The sequence below is a fragment of the Salvelinus fontinalis genome, chromosome 13 (genome assembly GCF_029448725.1).
Source record: "Salvelinus fontinalis isolate EN_2023a chromosome 13, ASM2944872v1, whole genome shotgun sequence".
Lineage (NCBI taxonomy): Eukaryota > Metazoa > Chordata > Actinopteri > Salmoniformes > Salmonidae > Salvelinus > Salvelinus fontinalis.
This window is the reverse complement of record NC_074677.1, coordinates 18,329,383-18,344,990: the sequence shown is the minus strand read 5'-3', so window position 1 is coordinate 18,344,990 and position 15,608 is coordinate 18,329,383. Positions and strand designations below refer to the sequence as shown.

Sequence of the window (15,608 nt, the reverse complement as noted above, 5' to 3'; positions counted from 1 at the left end):
CCCCCTCCCAGACTATAACAGTGTGTATCTCTGTCTCTCTCCCCCTCACAGACTATAACAGTGTGTATCTCTCTCTCTCCCCCTCCCAGACTATAACAGTGTGTATCTCTGTCTCTCTCCCCCTCCCAAACTATAACAGTGTGTATCTCTGTCTCTCTCCCCCTCACAGACTATAACAGTGTGTATCTCTGTCTCTCTCCCTCACAGACTATAACAGTGTGTATCTCTCTCTCTCCCCCTCCCAGACTATAACAGTGTGTATCTCTGTCTCTCTCCCCCTCACAGACTATAACAGTGTGTATCTCTCTCCCCCTCACAGACTATAACAGTGTGTTTCTCTGTCTCTCTCCCTCACAGACTATAACAGTGTGTATCTCTCTCTCTCCCCCTCCCAGACTATAACAATGTGTATCTCTGTCTCTCTCCCCCTCCCAGACTATAACAGTGTGTATCTCTCTCCCCCTCACAGACTATAACAGTGTGTATCTCTCTCTCTCCCCCTCACAGACTATAACAGCGTGTATTTCTCTCTCTCTCCCCCTCACAGACTATAACAGTGTGTATCTCTCTCTCTCTCCCTCCCAGACTATAACAGTGTGTATCTCTCTCTCTCTCCCCCTCACAGACTATAACAGTGTGTATCTCTCTCCCCCTCACAGACTATAACAGTGTGTATCTCTCTCCCCCTCACAGACTATAACAGTGTGTATCTCTCTCTCTCCCCCTCACAGACTATACCAGTGTGTATCTCTGTGTCTCTCCCCCTCACAGACTATAACAGTGTGTATCTCTGTGTCTCTCCCCTTCACAGACTATAACAGTGTGTGTCTCTGTGTCTCTCCCCCTCACAGACTATAACAGTGTGTATCTCTCTCTCTCCCCCTCCCAGACTATAACAGTGTGTATCTCTCTCTCTCCCCCTCCCAGACTATAACAGTGTGTATCTCTCTCCCCCTCCCAGACTATAACAGTGTATCTCTCTCTCTCTTCCCCTCACAGACTATAACAGTGTGTATCTCTCTCCCCCTCACAGACTATAACAGTGTGTATCTCTGTCTCTCTCCCCTTCCCAGACTCCAGCTCTCCCCAGGTGATAAAGAAGCATCCCAGCTCCCAGCTCAGCCAATCAGAGGACAGTACCTGTTTTGGGAAGAGGCCTGCTGAAGACGCTGTGTCCACCGTTTCCTCCCTGCATTCCAGCCCCACTGTATCGCCACAGGGCTCCCCTCGCAAAGGTCTACACCCTGGCTACCTCACATTACCTCTCACTACAGCATCTTCTACAATCCATTCATCCATCTCACAACTCATACCCATAACTCAGAACCAAGCATTCCCATTCTTCATCAAAGGTTTGTACCTCACCGTCAGTGCCCTCTATATATCAGCACCTCAACCCAGCATCCCTCGCTCACCGTACATAAATAAATATCTTGCTGTAGTCCTATTCCCTCATCTCTCCATACTCTAATTTTGTGTTGTCTTAATCAAGCACCTCAATCATTCTCTCCGTCTCTCTCCTATGTTTGTTTACAGTGGGAGGCGTGGTCAACCCCCAGCATAACACCAACAGCCAGATGAACCGGTCTGGCTCGTCGTCCTCTCTGACCAGCGAGGCCAGCACCAAGGCAGGCAGCCGCAGCTACGGCATAGGTGGGGCTCTCCTCCACAAGAGGTTCCTGCAGATGACCAGGCAGCACATCAGAGACGGGGAGGAAGGCAGGGACAGAGAGATGGAGGTGGAGACAGAGCAGGCAGGGCCAGGGATGATGAGCCACTCTGGGCCCCATGGAGACCCAGAAGCAGGGGCCGCAAAGGCCACCAGGCCAGGGACCCCCACTCCCCAGGCAGAGACCTCGACAGGGCCAGAGCCTCTAACCCCCCGCAGGCCCAGACTAACAGAGTCCCCCCTGAGGAAGAGGCTGAGGGAGCTGTCCCCGTTCAGGATGCTGAGGGGGAGGAGTCAGTCTAGGGAAAGGCTGGCTGCAGTGTTAGTGGCTAGGACACCAGTGGAGCGTCCGGGGCACTCTGGGCCCTCTGAGGCCCAGGAGGGTAGCCCAGGACAGAGACAGGCTGAGCAGGTCAAAGGGCAGGCAAGAAGGTCAGCCAGCCCCAGCAGGGCTTTTGTATGGCTCTGCAGAGACCGACATAAGAGGAGAAAGACTATCTGAAAGACAGACTGAGGAAGTAGCACAGTAGTCCCTCTGTAAAGTAATGAACACTAAAGTTGGCTTAGAGGACAGAGGCAATCTGCTAGACTGAGGAAGTACATTCTGTGTGAAGTGAACTGAATATGTATTTTATGTGTACAGAAAGTTTTGTCATGAGGTTTCAGCAGTTCATTGAAATATGTTGGTGAAAGTTTTCATGTATTGTATCATACATGTTAGTTGTGGTTCAGTCCAAGTTGATCCACAACGAAGGGACAGAGTATGCAGAATGATTTTAAAAGGCAGCTAGTTTTAATATGCAGTACGATCTTGAGTTTTCAGAATTTGTTACCGAAATACTTCAACGTTAGATGTTATTTATGACATTGACAAAATAAGATAGAATAAGGTAAGTTAAGCATGTTGTGTTCAAGAGGCTCTACAGGTCAACTGCAATGTGAAAAGGGGGCTCCCAATTTCCACTGTTTTAATGTTGATTATTAGTTTTCTACAGATGTTATTGATGAGCATGGGAGAAACTAAAACAAAGACGATGAGATGTTTATCCTACTTATATAGTTTTTTACAGGATTTCAGTTTTTGAAATAAAACAGTTTGTTAAAGCCAGTCCTGATCAGTGTTGGACATGCTGCTGATCTGTATGTAGAACGTCTGTAGTAGAGTCGAGGGTGTTAGATCTAGTGAAGGTTGGTAGAGGCTGTGTGTGGATGATCACTTCTCCGGGCTGATCATCTCCTCCTCGTTCTCCCCCAGGCTATGCCCTGATGCCTGCAGGGAAGTCAGACAACCTGTCTGACTCCAGCCACAGTGAGATCTCGTCCCGCTCCAGCATCGTCAGTAACTGCTCAGTGGACTCCATGCCTGCTGGTCCTGCAGAGGAGCGCCATGGCATCAAGACCAGGGATACCACAGAGACCCCAGGCACCACCACGCAACTCACACATGCCAACTCTGACTGCAGCCAGCCCAGCACCAGGTAACACACACACGCACGTAACACACACACACACGCACTTATACACACGCACGTACGTATACACACACACGCACGTACGTATACACACACACACACGTATACACACACATGCACGTACGTATACACACACGCACGTATTCACGCACGTATACACATACACGTATACACACACGCACGTATACACACACGCATGTATACACACATGCATGTATACACACATGCACGTATACACACACACACGTATACACACACACACACTGTAGACAAAGCAGACACCCTCCAACAACTGACACTAGTCATCCCTACACCAGACACACACAAACACACACACACACACAACACACATCGTATACCTCCTCAAAGCACACCCGCACCCCTTCAAGCTGGGTTCCAATTATGTCCTTGGCTCGTTAAAGCAGTGGACAGGAAATCATAAAAGCCCACTGTTTATCAACATCACATGTTTATTCCCTCAAACATTACCTGTGCTGCTCCTTTTATGTGGACAGCTTTTAATTCCAACAAGTAAACAACCCCCTTTACTGTCCCTCCAGGATGATGCCTCCCTGGCATAAATATTATATACTTCTTGGTCACAATAATCTCCTTTTTGTGTAATATTTTATTACCTGAGAACCTGCTGCAGTGGCGGTGGCAGTCTGTTCATTAAATATTGTTTATTTGAACTCCCGGCACACTCCGTAAAAAACATTTTACATGAATCAAACAGTGTCTGGTTAATGGAAGGAAAGGAGTAGAGCACAACTTTGCTTTATGGTGGGTACAGTGATAAATCCTAGAGACACTGTGTGCTCTGCAGTGTGAGACTGATTGGGGGTAGAAGCTGTTAAGAAGCCTTTTTGACCTAGACTTGGTGCTAATGTACTGCTTGCCGTGCGGTAGCAGAGAACAGTCTGTGACTAGGGTTGCTGGAGTCTTCTGACACCGCCTGGTATAGAGGTCCTGGATGGCAGGAAGCTTGGCCCCAGTGATGTACTGGGCCGTACACACTACCCTCTGTAGTGCCTTGCGGACGCAGGCCGAACAATTCCAATACCAGGCGGTGATGCAACCTGTCAGGATGCTCTCGATGGTGCAGCTGTAGAACTTTTTGAGGAACCATGCCAAATTTTTTCAGTTTCCTGAGGCATTGTCGTGCCTACTTCACGACTGTCTTGGTGTGGTTGGACCATGATAGATTGTTGGTGATGTGGACACCAAGGAACTTGAAGCTCTCAACTTGCTCCACTGCAGCCCCGTCGATGAGAATGGGAGCGTGCTCGGTCCTCCATTTTCTGTAGTCAACAATCATCTCCTTTGTCTTGATCACGTTTTGGGATAGGTTGTTATCCTGGCACCACACTGCCAGGTCTCAGACCTCCTCCCTATAGACTGTCTCATTGTTGTCATTGATCAGGCAGATGTTGCCTGTAATCCATGGCTTTTGGTTGTGGTATGTATGTACGGTCACTGTGGGGACGACGTCATCGATGCACTTATTGATGAAGCCAGTGACTGATGTGTTGTACTCTTCAATGCCATCAGAAGAATCCCGGAACATATTCCAGCCTGTACTAGCATAATAGTCATGTAGCTTAGCATCTGCGTCCTCTGACCACTTCCTTTTTGAGTAAGTCACTGGTACTGCCTGCTTTAGTTTGTAAGCAGGAATCAGGAGAATAGAATTGTGGTCAGATTTGCCAAATGGAGGGCAAGGGAGAGCTTTGTACGCGCCTCTGTGTGTGGAGTAAAGGTGGTTTAGAGTTTTTTTTTCTCTGGTTGGACATTTAACATGCTGGTAGAAATGAGGTAAAACGGATTTAAGCTTGCTTGCTTTAAAGTCCCCGGCCACTAGGAGCGCCGCCTCTGGATGAGCATTTTCCTGTTTGCTTATGGCCTTATACAGCTCGTTGAGTACGGTCTTAGTGCCAGCATTGGTTTGTGGTGGTAAATAGACAGTTACAAAAAATATAGACAAAAACTCTCTTGGTAAATGGTGTGGTCTACTGCTTATCATGAGATACTCTACCTCAGGCAAGCAAAACCTTGAGACTTCCTTATTATTAGATTTCGCGCACCAGCTGTTATTTACAAATAGACACAGACCGCCACCCCTTGTCTTACCGGAGGCAGCTGTTCTATCTTGCCGAAAACCCAGCCAGCTGTATGTTATCCATGTCGTCGTTCAGCAACGACTCAGTGAAACATAAGATATGACAGTTTTTAATGTCCCATTGGTAGGATATCCTTGATCGGAGCTCATCCATTTTGTTATCCAATGATTGCACGGTGGATAATTGGACTAATGGTAGAGGGGGTTTACTCACTCACCTACAAATTATTTTCTTCACGCAAATGACAGGGATTTGAGCCCGTTTCAGAGAAAGCAGTATATCCTTCGCGTCGGACTCGTTAAAGAAAAATATTTTTCAAGTGCAAGGTGAGTAATCGCTGTTCTGATGTCCAAAAATATCACAGTTGGTTAGGAGCACATAAAACGACAGCCGTCCTCTCCGGCGCCATTCTTGCATTATCATTTCTTCTCTGTTTCATTGTGTTTCCTTCTCTCTTCTCCTGGTCAGTTTGTCTTTGGCGCGGGGCCAGGTGACGCGGGGCTCCACCTTCACCTCCTCGACCTCCACAGAGGAACTGGCCCCCGACCACGCTTCCCTGGACAGCGTGGTCGACAGCGGGCGGGGAAGCTGGACCTCCTGCTCCTCCAACTCCCATGACAGCTTCCAGAGCCTGCCTGTCCCCCTTCTAGGCCTGGGCCGACCCCCTGCCTGGGACCACCTGGCGCCTGGGGGCTTCCGCCACACCCAGCTAGCAGGGCCTATAGCAGAGGTGGAGGCTGGGCCAGCCGGGGAGGGGGTAGTGGGAGCACCAGGGGCGGGGTCCAGGGGAGGAGAGGATGCCAAGAGGCTCTCCAGAGACAGTTCAGAGCTCAACCAATCACGGCAGAGCTGGGCCTCGTCATCCTCGCTGTCTGACACATATGAGGGGAACTACGGCACCATCAAACGCCGCACTGCAGACGGTGCCTCAGACGCCACTTGGGAGGGGCACGACGCACCCCAAAGCACAGCCCCCATCTACAAAACGGTCACTTCAAGCACCGAGAAAGGCCTCATAGGTGAGGGTCCACTGTGTGTCTTCTCCATCACCTCTACCGTACTGTGGTGTTAGTGTGTAACTGTAAATCCCACTTGTGACATGCTGTGTAGATGGGTGTGGTGTGTGTTGAGGAATGACAACAGCAGATTTGTACACTTTTGGAAAACATTTTTACTTCCTCTCTTATGGCTTTGGATACACTCGCTTTGCCTGGCCACCAGTCTCACAACCAGTCTCACAACCAGTCTCACAACCAGTCTCACAACCAGTCTCACAACCAGTCTCACAACCAGTCTCACAACCAGTCTCACAACCAGTCTCACAACCAGTCTCACAACCAGTCTCACAACCAGTCTCACAACCAGTCTCACAACCAGTCTCACAACCAGTCTCACAACCAGTCTCACAACCAGTCTCACAACCAGTCTCAAAAACAGCTGTGGCACAAATTGCTTCTGTTTTTTCACCCATGCGGTCCACAGAACTGCAGTATAGTGGGATTTTTTTAACCGGGGTCCCCTGCTTGTGCTATTTGCTCAGCTGCATTTACTACTACTCTACCACATACTGTATTCTCCAGCAGGTCTACTTCTATAACATGATGAATTTTGCTTTTTCTGTTTACTTAATCTTCTGTAATGCAGCAGAGGCGGTGTTCTGTAATGCAGCAGAGGCGGTGTTCTGTAATGCAGCGGAGGCGGTGTTCTGTAATGCAGCGGAGGCGGTGTTCTGTAATGCAGCGGAGGCGGTGTTCTGTAATGCAGCGGAGGCGGTGTTCTGTAATGCAGCGGAGGCGGTGTTCTGTAATGCAGCGGAGGCGGTGTTCTGTAATGCAGCGGAGGCGGTGTTCTGTAATGCAGCGGAGGCGGTGTTCTGTAATGCAGCGGAGGCGGTGTTCTGTAATGCAGCGGAGGCGGTGTTCTGTAATGCAGCGGAGGCGGTGTTCTGTAATGCAGCGGAGGCGGTGTTCTGTAATGCAGCGGAGGCGGTGTTCTGTAATGCAGCGGAGGCGGTGTTCTGTAATGCAGCGGAGGCGGTGTTCTGTAATGCAGCGGAGGCGGTGTTCTGTAATGCAGCGGAGGCGGTGTTCTGTAATGCAGCGGAGGCGGTGTTCTGTAATGCAGCGGAGGCGGTGTTCTGTAATGCAGCGGAGGCGGTGTTCTGTAATGCAGCGGAGGCGGTGTTCTGTAATGCAGCGGAGGCGGTGTTCTGTAATGCAGCGGAGGCGGTGTTCTGTAATGCAGCGGAGGCGGTGTTCTGTAATGCAGCGGAGGCGGTGTTCTGTAATGCAGCGGAGGCGGTGTTCTGTAATGCAGCGGAGGCGGTGTTCTGTAATGCAGCGGAGGCGGTGTTCTGTAATGCAGCGGAGGCGGTGTTCTGTAATGCAGCGGAGGCGGTGTTCTGTAATGCAGCGGAGGCGGTGTTCTGTAATGCAGCGGAGGCGGTGTTCTGTAATGCAGCAGAGCACAGAGATAGTGGTATTCCCTATAAAGTGCACTACTTTTGACCAGGGTTTCCTGTGTAGTCCATTCCTTTTGACCAGAGCCCTATGGGCATTAAATTAGGAATTCGGGTGCCATTTGGTACGAAGCGAATGTATCGTCCTCAGACTGGATGGACAGGAGGATTAAAAAGTATGGCCGGGACGAAAGCAGTATCACAAAATGTTTCCATGGCAAAGATAAAAAAAAACATGAAGCAGACCACACTCTTTGGTCCTTTTAAAAAACCTGCTATTGTGTACTTATAGCTTGGTAAATACATGTGACTCTGGATGACAACATAATGTTTGTTTTCAACATTAGGACTGTTTTCCTCAAGAACTTTAATCCACTGTTTTGTTTCCTGGCTACGATATTAACGAGTATCGTGATACTGGTATCGTCCCAGGCCTATTGAAGAGCAGTACAGTACATGCCAAATCTGCTGCTACCATTCATCTCACACACCAACCACACCACCTGCCTGTCGGCCTCTTTATTTCAGTGGTTTTGTAGCTACGTAGTGGTGGTGAAACAGCTCATTGTTTTATTTTCTAAATTTTTGTTTTGTTTCTCCATTCCTTCCCTCCCTCCCCCCTTCATCACCGTCACACCACCCTTCCCGGTTTTCTCCCTCATTCGCGGTGGCCAGTGTATTGTGTAACCTCTCCCACCAAGGACGATAGGTACAGGGGGCCTCCCCCCACCCCTCCAGGTTACCAGGGCCTCACCCTGGTTAACGGACTGGATGGAGCTCCTCCTCGGCTCCCCCACTTGCGGCCACCCGACTATAGCGTGGCCCTGCAGAGGTCGAAGCTGCTACAGAGCCCCGGAGGCCTGGTGGAGCCCCGGAGCCTGGGTGTGAACCACCACCACGAATCCCAGGGCCAGTCCAGGCCAGGCAGCGTCTGCCTACAGGGTATGGAGGATAGTGAGGATGGTATGTGGAGAAAGACGGAGACCAGCCCCAGCCAGGGACAACATGGAGGACCATAGCACCAGGCAGGCCATGTTGTAGTAGACTAGACTAGCTCTCTGTGATGCTGCAGGAGTTACCTAGTTAGTGGCAGAGTTGGGTTACCTGGCAAATGATTCACCGTTGAAGGTCTCTGATTTGGATGTAATCTGAGCCTCAGCTTGTTGCTGCCTTTCTGTCTGTTATCAACAGTAAGCAGGTGAAGTCACAGTATAGAATGTTAGGAATGGTAAAATGTCTCTAGTTAGAGGCAAAACTAGCTTGACACATTTCACATGAGACGATAACTTAGCATACCAATATGTCTTTTATAGTGCTGTAAGATGTGCCTAGATGTTTTGTCTGAAGTAATTGTGTCTTCAGTGTTAGGTTAACTCTCCTCTCCTCTTATCTATTGCAGATGAGCAGGTGTCAGCTGTGTAGACTAGACGCCTGAACGGACACTGCAGGTCGTTGGAGGGAGGGTGAGAGGATGAGGGAGGGAAAGGTGCTTTTAACCTGCCATCCTGCCGCCTCTGGGCACACTCCTCTCACCCCTCGCTCCTCTCCAGGTCCTCAGTCTCAGCTGACGGCTGCTCGAGGCCAAACCAACGGCACCCCCACAGAACTTGTACAATCGTCTCCACAGTTTACTCCATTTTGAAAAGGTTTTAGCAACTCTCCTGTGTTTAGACTCCCACTGCCCTGGAACAGAGCTGTAAACCGACTGAGATGTGATGTCACGGGGTATGGCTGAGGCGTTTGGGACACAGTGCTTATGAAGAAGGGATGGACGATGCCTGCTGATCACTCAATGTCTTTTTAACAGTACCTCTATTTGCTTTGGTGCTCTCTTGTCCCAGGTTTTTTTAAATGGTTTTTCCTCGATGCATGAAAGTGATTGTTTTTTAGCCGTTTGCTTGATTGCGCTCAGCTTTAAATGGCATGCAGACATGAGCGTAGCTCTGAGAATATCCAGGAAAGGAGAAAGCATTTATTTTTCTTCTCTGTAGTTTAGAAAGCAGAGATCTGGCAGTCGGCAGAAATGCCCTCGAGTCAAGAGTCACTCCACATATCTTTTAATTTGCAGGGGATGGAGGAGTGGGTGTGGGCAGCTCTTATTGCACCTTGTGGAGTTTCAACAGCATCTCAGGTCATTGTGTATGCTGCACCACACCCTCATCTATTCAGACGCTCTCTCTTTCTGCGCTTGTTAACCTACGGTAATATGAGGTACTTTACTGGCATGCTTCCATCTGTATGTTTAATGAATGTTATTCTAAGTTGTTGACAAACAAAAAGGCTCACTGTTGTAGAATAGTACAATGTTTTATTTTATTGCAGTACTGTAAAACAAAATATTATCACTGTACAAACGTTATTTGGTAAGCTTTAAATGCGAGGCGTGCAGCCAACAGCCCAAAGTTGTTTACACAGATGCTTACAAAATTGTTTAGTGTGTTTGTTTGTTACACTAGTAGTTGTCTATTGAATTAAAAGCTCAAATGTAAATGTATTATGATTTCAGGTTAATTTGATATGTAAAGTATTTTTTATGCGGTAAGAATATGTGGATGCAGCATAAACAACACAGTGTTTTATTTTAATGTACCTCTTCTAACTTGGCTATTAAGTGTCTGCTAATCTGGTTTAGTTGTCATGGCAACAATTGAAAAAACTGCTTGTCAATGGAAAATGCATTGCAATGCATTAATTGTTTCTTCTTATTGCAATCAAAAGCTCATTATTTGTTGAGGTTTTAACCCTCTAGGGTTCAGGGTGAAACTGCTGAATGTTATTGTCATTAGGGATATAACTGGACTTACTAGTTGGGAGTCTTTCCTTCAGCTGTCTTTTCTGTGTGTGACGCTTGTTGTTTTCTGTTTTGCCATACTACGACTTGAAAATATGAATGGTTATATATAAACAGTGCATGTATACATTTATACATATATTTTTGGTTTGTCATAAATTAATGTTACATATATTGTATAGATGAAAAGAGTCCTCTATAAATGCTATTTTAATATTTTGTTATAATAAAATTGAAGATTATGATTGCCCCTTTTCTGTCATTGGGCAGGAATCTTTTGAGGAACTTTCTTTTTTTGCTCTCTGCTCTCTGGATCGATTTTGGTTTGACTCCTCTTGATGTGTTGTTGTGTAGGTGTTTATTATACAGTTGAAGTCGGAAGTTTACACACACCTTAGCCAAATACATTTAAGTTTTTCACAATTCCTGACAATTAATCCTAGTAAAAATTCCCTGTCTTAGGTCAGTTAGGATCACCACTTTATTTTAAGAATGTGAAATGTCAGAATAATAGTAGAGAGAATGATTTATTTCAGCTTTTATTTCTTTCATCACATTCCCAGTGGGTCAGAAGTTTACATACACTCAATTAGTATTTGGTAGCATTGCCTTTAAATTGTTTAACTTGGGTCAAACGTTTTGGGTAGCCTTCCACAAGCTTCCCACAATAAGTTGGGTGAATTTTGGCCCATTCCTCCTGACAGAGCGCTGGTGTAACTGAGTCAGGTTTGTAGGCCTCCTTGCTCGCACACGCTTTTTCAGTTCTGCCCACACATTTTCTATAGGATTGAGGTCAGGGCTTTGTGATGGCCACTCCAATTCCTTTGACTCTGTTGTCCTTAAGCCATTTTGCCATAACTTTGGAAGTATGCTTGGGGTCATTGTCCATTTGGAAGACCCATTTGCGACCAAGCTTTAACTTCCTGACTGTTGTCTTGAGATGTTGCTTCAATATATCCACATAATTTTCTTCCCTCATGATACCATCTATTTTGTGAAGTGCACCAGTCCCTCCTGCAGCAATGCACCCCCACAACATGATGCCACCGCTGTGCTTCACGGTTGGGATGGTATTCTTCGGCTTGTAAGCCGCCCCCTTTTTCCTCCAAACATAACGATGGTCATTATGGCCACACATTTCTATTTTTGTTTCATCAGACCAGAGGACATTTCTCCAAAAAGTATGATCTTTGTCCCCATGGGCAGTTGCAAACCGTAGTCTGGCTTTTTTATGGCGGTTTTGGAGCTGTGGCTCCTTCCTTGCTGAGCGATCTTTCAGGTTATGTCGATATAGGACTCGTTTTACCGTGGATATAGATATTTTTGTACTTGTTTCCTCCAGCATTTTCACAAGGTCCTTTTCTGTTGTTCTGGGATTGATTTTCAGTCCTTTTTAGTGCTTGAAATACATCCACAGGTACACCTCCAGTTGACTCAAATTATGTCAATTAGCCTATCAGAAGCTTCTAAAGCCCATGACCATAATTTTCTGGACTTTTCCAAGCTGTTTAAAGGCACAGTCAACTTAGTGTATATAAACTTCTGACCCACTGGAATTGTGATACAGTAAATTATAAGTGAAATCATCTGTCTGTAAACAATTGTTGGAAAAATGACGTGTGTCATGCACAAAGTAGATGTCCTAACCGACTTGCCAAAACTATAGTTTGATAACAAGATATTTGTGGAGTGGTTGACAAACGAGTTTTAATGACTCCAACCTAAGTCTATGTAAACTTCCGACTTCAACTGTATGCCTTGACTCTGCCTCCCTTACCTCCTGACTGAGGGCTTCTGTGTTATCACTGGCTGTGGCCTCCCGTGCTGAAATAGTTTTGCTGAACATGTCCTCATCCAAAGCCACCGCATTATGGAGTAGGCAACAATCTGTTTCTCAGACATTAGAAATGTAATGTACAGAGCTGACATTATTCCCTTGTCTACGTGATAAGGAAGCATGTGTGTTCTACATAATCTATTTCTATCTGGAGGTTCTGTAATGTGTCCCACTGAGCACAATCAGGAACAGAGCTTTTATCAGTTTCTACTGCTTTCAGGCAACTGTGGTGTCATCCTCTCTCTCTCAGCACTGCGAACCCTGCCGTTATCTGCAGGGCTGGATGGTTCTATCATAGAATGATTCTGTAGTTTCTATTACACTCTTCAGAATCCTATAACATACAGGACCTAGTATTACTGTCCATCACCTTTGAGGAGAAAGCAGAAATGTATATACTGAACAAAAATATTAACACAACATGCAACAATTTCAAGGATTTTACTGAGTTACAGTTCATATAAGGAAATCAGTCAATTAGGCCCTAACCTATGGATTTCACATGACTAGGCAGGGGCACAGCCATTGGTGGGCCTGGGAGGGCATATGTTCACCCACTTGGGAGCCAGACCCACCCACTTGAAAGCCAGGCTCAACCAATCAGAATGAGTTTTTCCCCACAAAAGGCCTTTATTACAGACAGAAATACTCCTCAGTTTCATCAACTGTCCGGGTGGCTGGTCTCAGACGATCCCGCAGGTGAAGAACCCGGATGTAGATCTCCTAGGCTGGCGTGGTTTCACGTGGTCTGCGCTTGTGAGGCCTTGTTGGATGTACTACAGAATTTTCTAAAACGATGTTGGAGGCGGCTTATGGTAGAGAAAGGAACATTCAATTCTCTTGCAACAGCTCTGGTGGACAATCCTGCACTCAGCATGACAATTGCATGCTCCCTCAAAACTTGAGACATCTGTGGCATTGTGTTGTGTGACAAAACTGCACATTTTAGAGTGGCCTTTTATTGTCCCCAGCACAAGGTGCTCCTGTGTGATGATCATGCTGTTTAATCAGCTTCTTGATATGGAACACCTGTCAGGTGGATGGATTATCTTGGCAAAGGAGAAATGTTCACTTACAGGGATGTAAACAAATTTGTGCACAACATTTGAGAGAAATAAGCTTTTTGTGTTTATGGAACATTTCTGGGATCGTTTATTTCAGCTCATGAAACATGGGACCAACACTTTACATGTTGAATTTATTTTTGTTCAGTGTATATATATATATATATGAGAGCGAGAGAGAAATATTCCCTTCTGTCTTTTGATTGTGTTGTCTAATTTAAGATCATAGCTGTAGAACTGTGTAAATGTCAAGGCATTTGTTTAACGTAGACTACAGCAGTCATCCTTTTTGTCGACTGATGATGATCCGACTTGTGTTGTCCGCTGACCGTGTGCTTGCCTACAGTATGCATGGCCGGCTCACCGTGGTCCATTCAGTTCAGCTGATCATATTGATCAAGTAACAGTTTATTGATTGATGCCAAACCTTACCGGTTTATCCACTAGTAGACCGAGAAATAGCCTGCCTTGCACATTGGGATGAACAAAAACAACCCCTGATGTTCAATAGAACAGGTGTGCTCTCAACAACTCCTCAATCAGGAAATGCAGCTTCCCTGTGTGTCGATTAGATTGGCTGATTACTGTAACCAGTAATGCAGGGACTTTATATTGAAATTGTATATTTTCCCTGCATTCAGTTTAAGCCACTCTATAGATTCAGCCCATACTATACACATAAGTTAGGGGGCTAAAGCCAATCCCACTTCAGACAGATCTGTAGTGGAACAAACACACACACACACACAAGCTATATTGACATATTAGTAAGAATTCATCCAAAGGCACCTGACAACACTGTGGCTTTCTTCATAGGCATTATTGAGTCCTGTGCTTCACAACTCTTTCTGGTCTCTGTCATATTACCCGGACTGCAATAAGTAAGCTGAAATCATATGTAACTCAAAAAATATAGGCATTTAGCAGAACTGCACAATTGTAAGCTTGACTGTAGCAATTTGCTGCCCAATGTCGGTTACAAGGTATTATTTGGTCTGTGGCTTACTTTTGTTTTGGTTTGGTCTTACACTTTTCATAGCTCTTGTACCTTATGTCTTTTAGAAAGACAATTATTTGCTTGTATGCTTTTATATATTTTTACCAGTGATTGTAAGTACTTGTTATATTTCTGTTTAAGAGAATGTGTTTTAAAAAACAAAAGTACATTTCATTTCTCCAAGTTTACTGATATGAATTTTGACAATAATAAACTGTCAAACGTTGTTTGTTTGTCTGTTCATACTTCCAGTGTAAAGATAATTAAGTGTATCGAAATAACTTTTCTCTCATTGTGAGAAACTCACTCCACCCGTTTAGCCTCATATTCAATCATTTGTGCATTGAGCATTACTCTTAATCAATGCAGTGATTTCTCTGTTCAATCAGAGATGTCATTTTGATACTTGGTATTACAGTATACTTCGAATCTCTATTATTCTACTGAGAACAACTCACATCAATGTTGTTATAGTATTTAGAGCTGCAATGTGAATCTCGTTCATCTAGTACCCTGGTGTCTTTTTAATTAGCCATCTAGTTCATCTAGTACCCTGGTGTCTTTTTAATTAGCCATATAATAGCCTGGTGTCTTTTTAATTAGGCATCTAGTTCATCTAGTACCCTGGTGTCTTTTTAATTAGCCATATAATAGCCTGGTGTCTTTTTATTAGCCATCTAGTTAATCTAGTACCCTGGTGTCTTTTTAATTAGCCATCTAGTTCATCTAGTACCCTGGTGTCTTTTTAATTAGCCATATAATAGCCTGGTGTCTTTTTAATTAGCCATCTAGTTCATCTAATACACTGGTGTCTTTTAATTAGCCATCTAGTTCATCTAGTACCCTGGTGTCTTTTTAATTAGCCATCTAGTTAATCTAATACCATGGTGTCTTTTTAATTAGCCATCTAGTTCATCTAATACCCTGGTGTCCTTTTAATTAGCCATCTTGAGAACACTCCTCAGGTATTTGTGTTTCAGTAATCAAGAGGGTCTCACTCAGCAAATACTCTTAGTTCAGTTACTCTCTTTTGATAGAATCAACTAAATCTTGACACAGAGAAAGGTAAACGCCAATCTTGTTGGTGTCTGACAATCATCCCTCTTTTTTTCCAACTGGTCCCCTCCTGCGATGCTCAATATCTTTTAAGATCAGGCGTTGAGCTGGGAGAAAATCATTTGGAGCACATGCTGTTTTCAA

The 15,608-nt window shown here is 45.5% G+C and overlaps 1 protein-coding gene across 12 annotated transcripts in view; it reads left to right on the top strand.

Moving 5' to 3' along the window:
* The window catches only part of LOC129868197 (rap guanine nucleotide exchange factor 6-like), a 195,929-nt gene extending 181,294 nt beyond the window's left edge, over positions 1 to 14,635 (top strand). For 7 of the 12 annotated variants that reach the window (XM_055941948.1, XM_055941943.1, XM_055941944.1 and 4 more), the window contains 5 exons: positions 1,074 to 1,352; positions 1,537 to 1,653; positions 2,925 to 3,147; positions 5,730 to 6,280; positions 8,395 to 14,635. In XM_055941948.1, coding sequence (XP_055797923.1) covers positions 1,074 to 1,352; positions 1,537 to 1,653; positions 2,925 to 3,147; positions 5,730 to 6,280; positions 8,395 to 8,738 — 1,514 coding nt within the window. In that variant the 3' untranslated portion in view covers positions 8,739 to 14,635. The remainder of the gene's footprint in view (positions 1 to 1,073; positions 1,353 to 1,536; positions 1,654 to 2,924; positions 3,148 to 5,729; positions 6,281 to 8,394) is intronic. The other 5 variants (XM_055941946.1, XM_055941945.1, XM_055941951.1 and 2 more) reach the window with 5 other exon arrangements.
* The last annotated feature ends 973 nt before the right edge of the window (positions 14,636 to 15,608 follow it).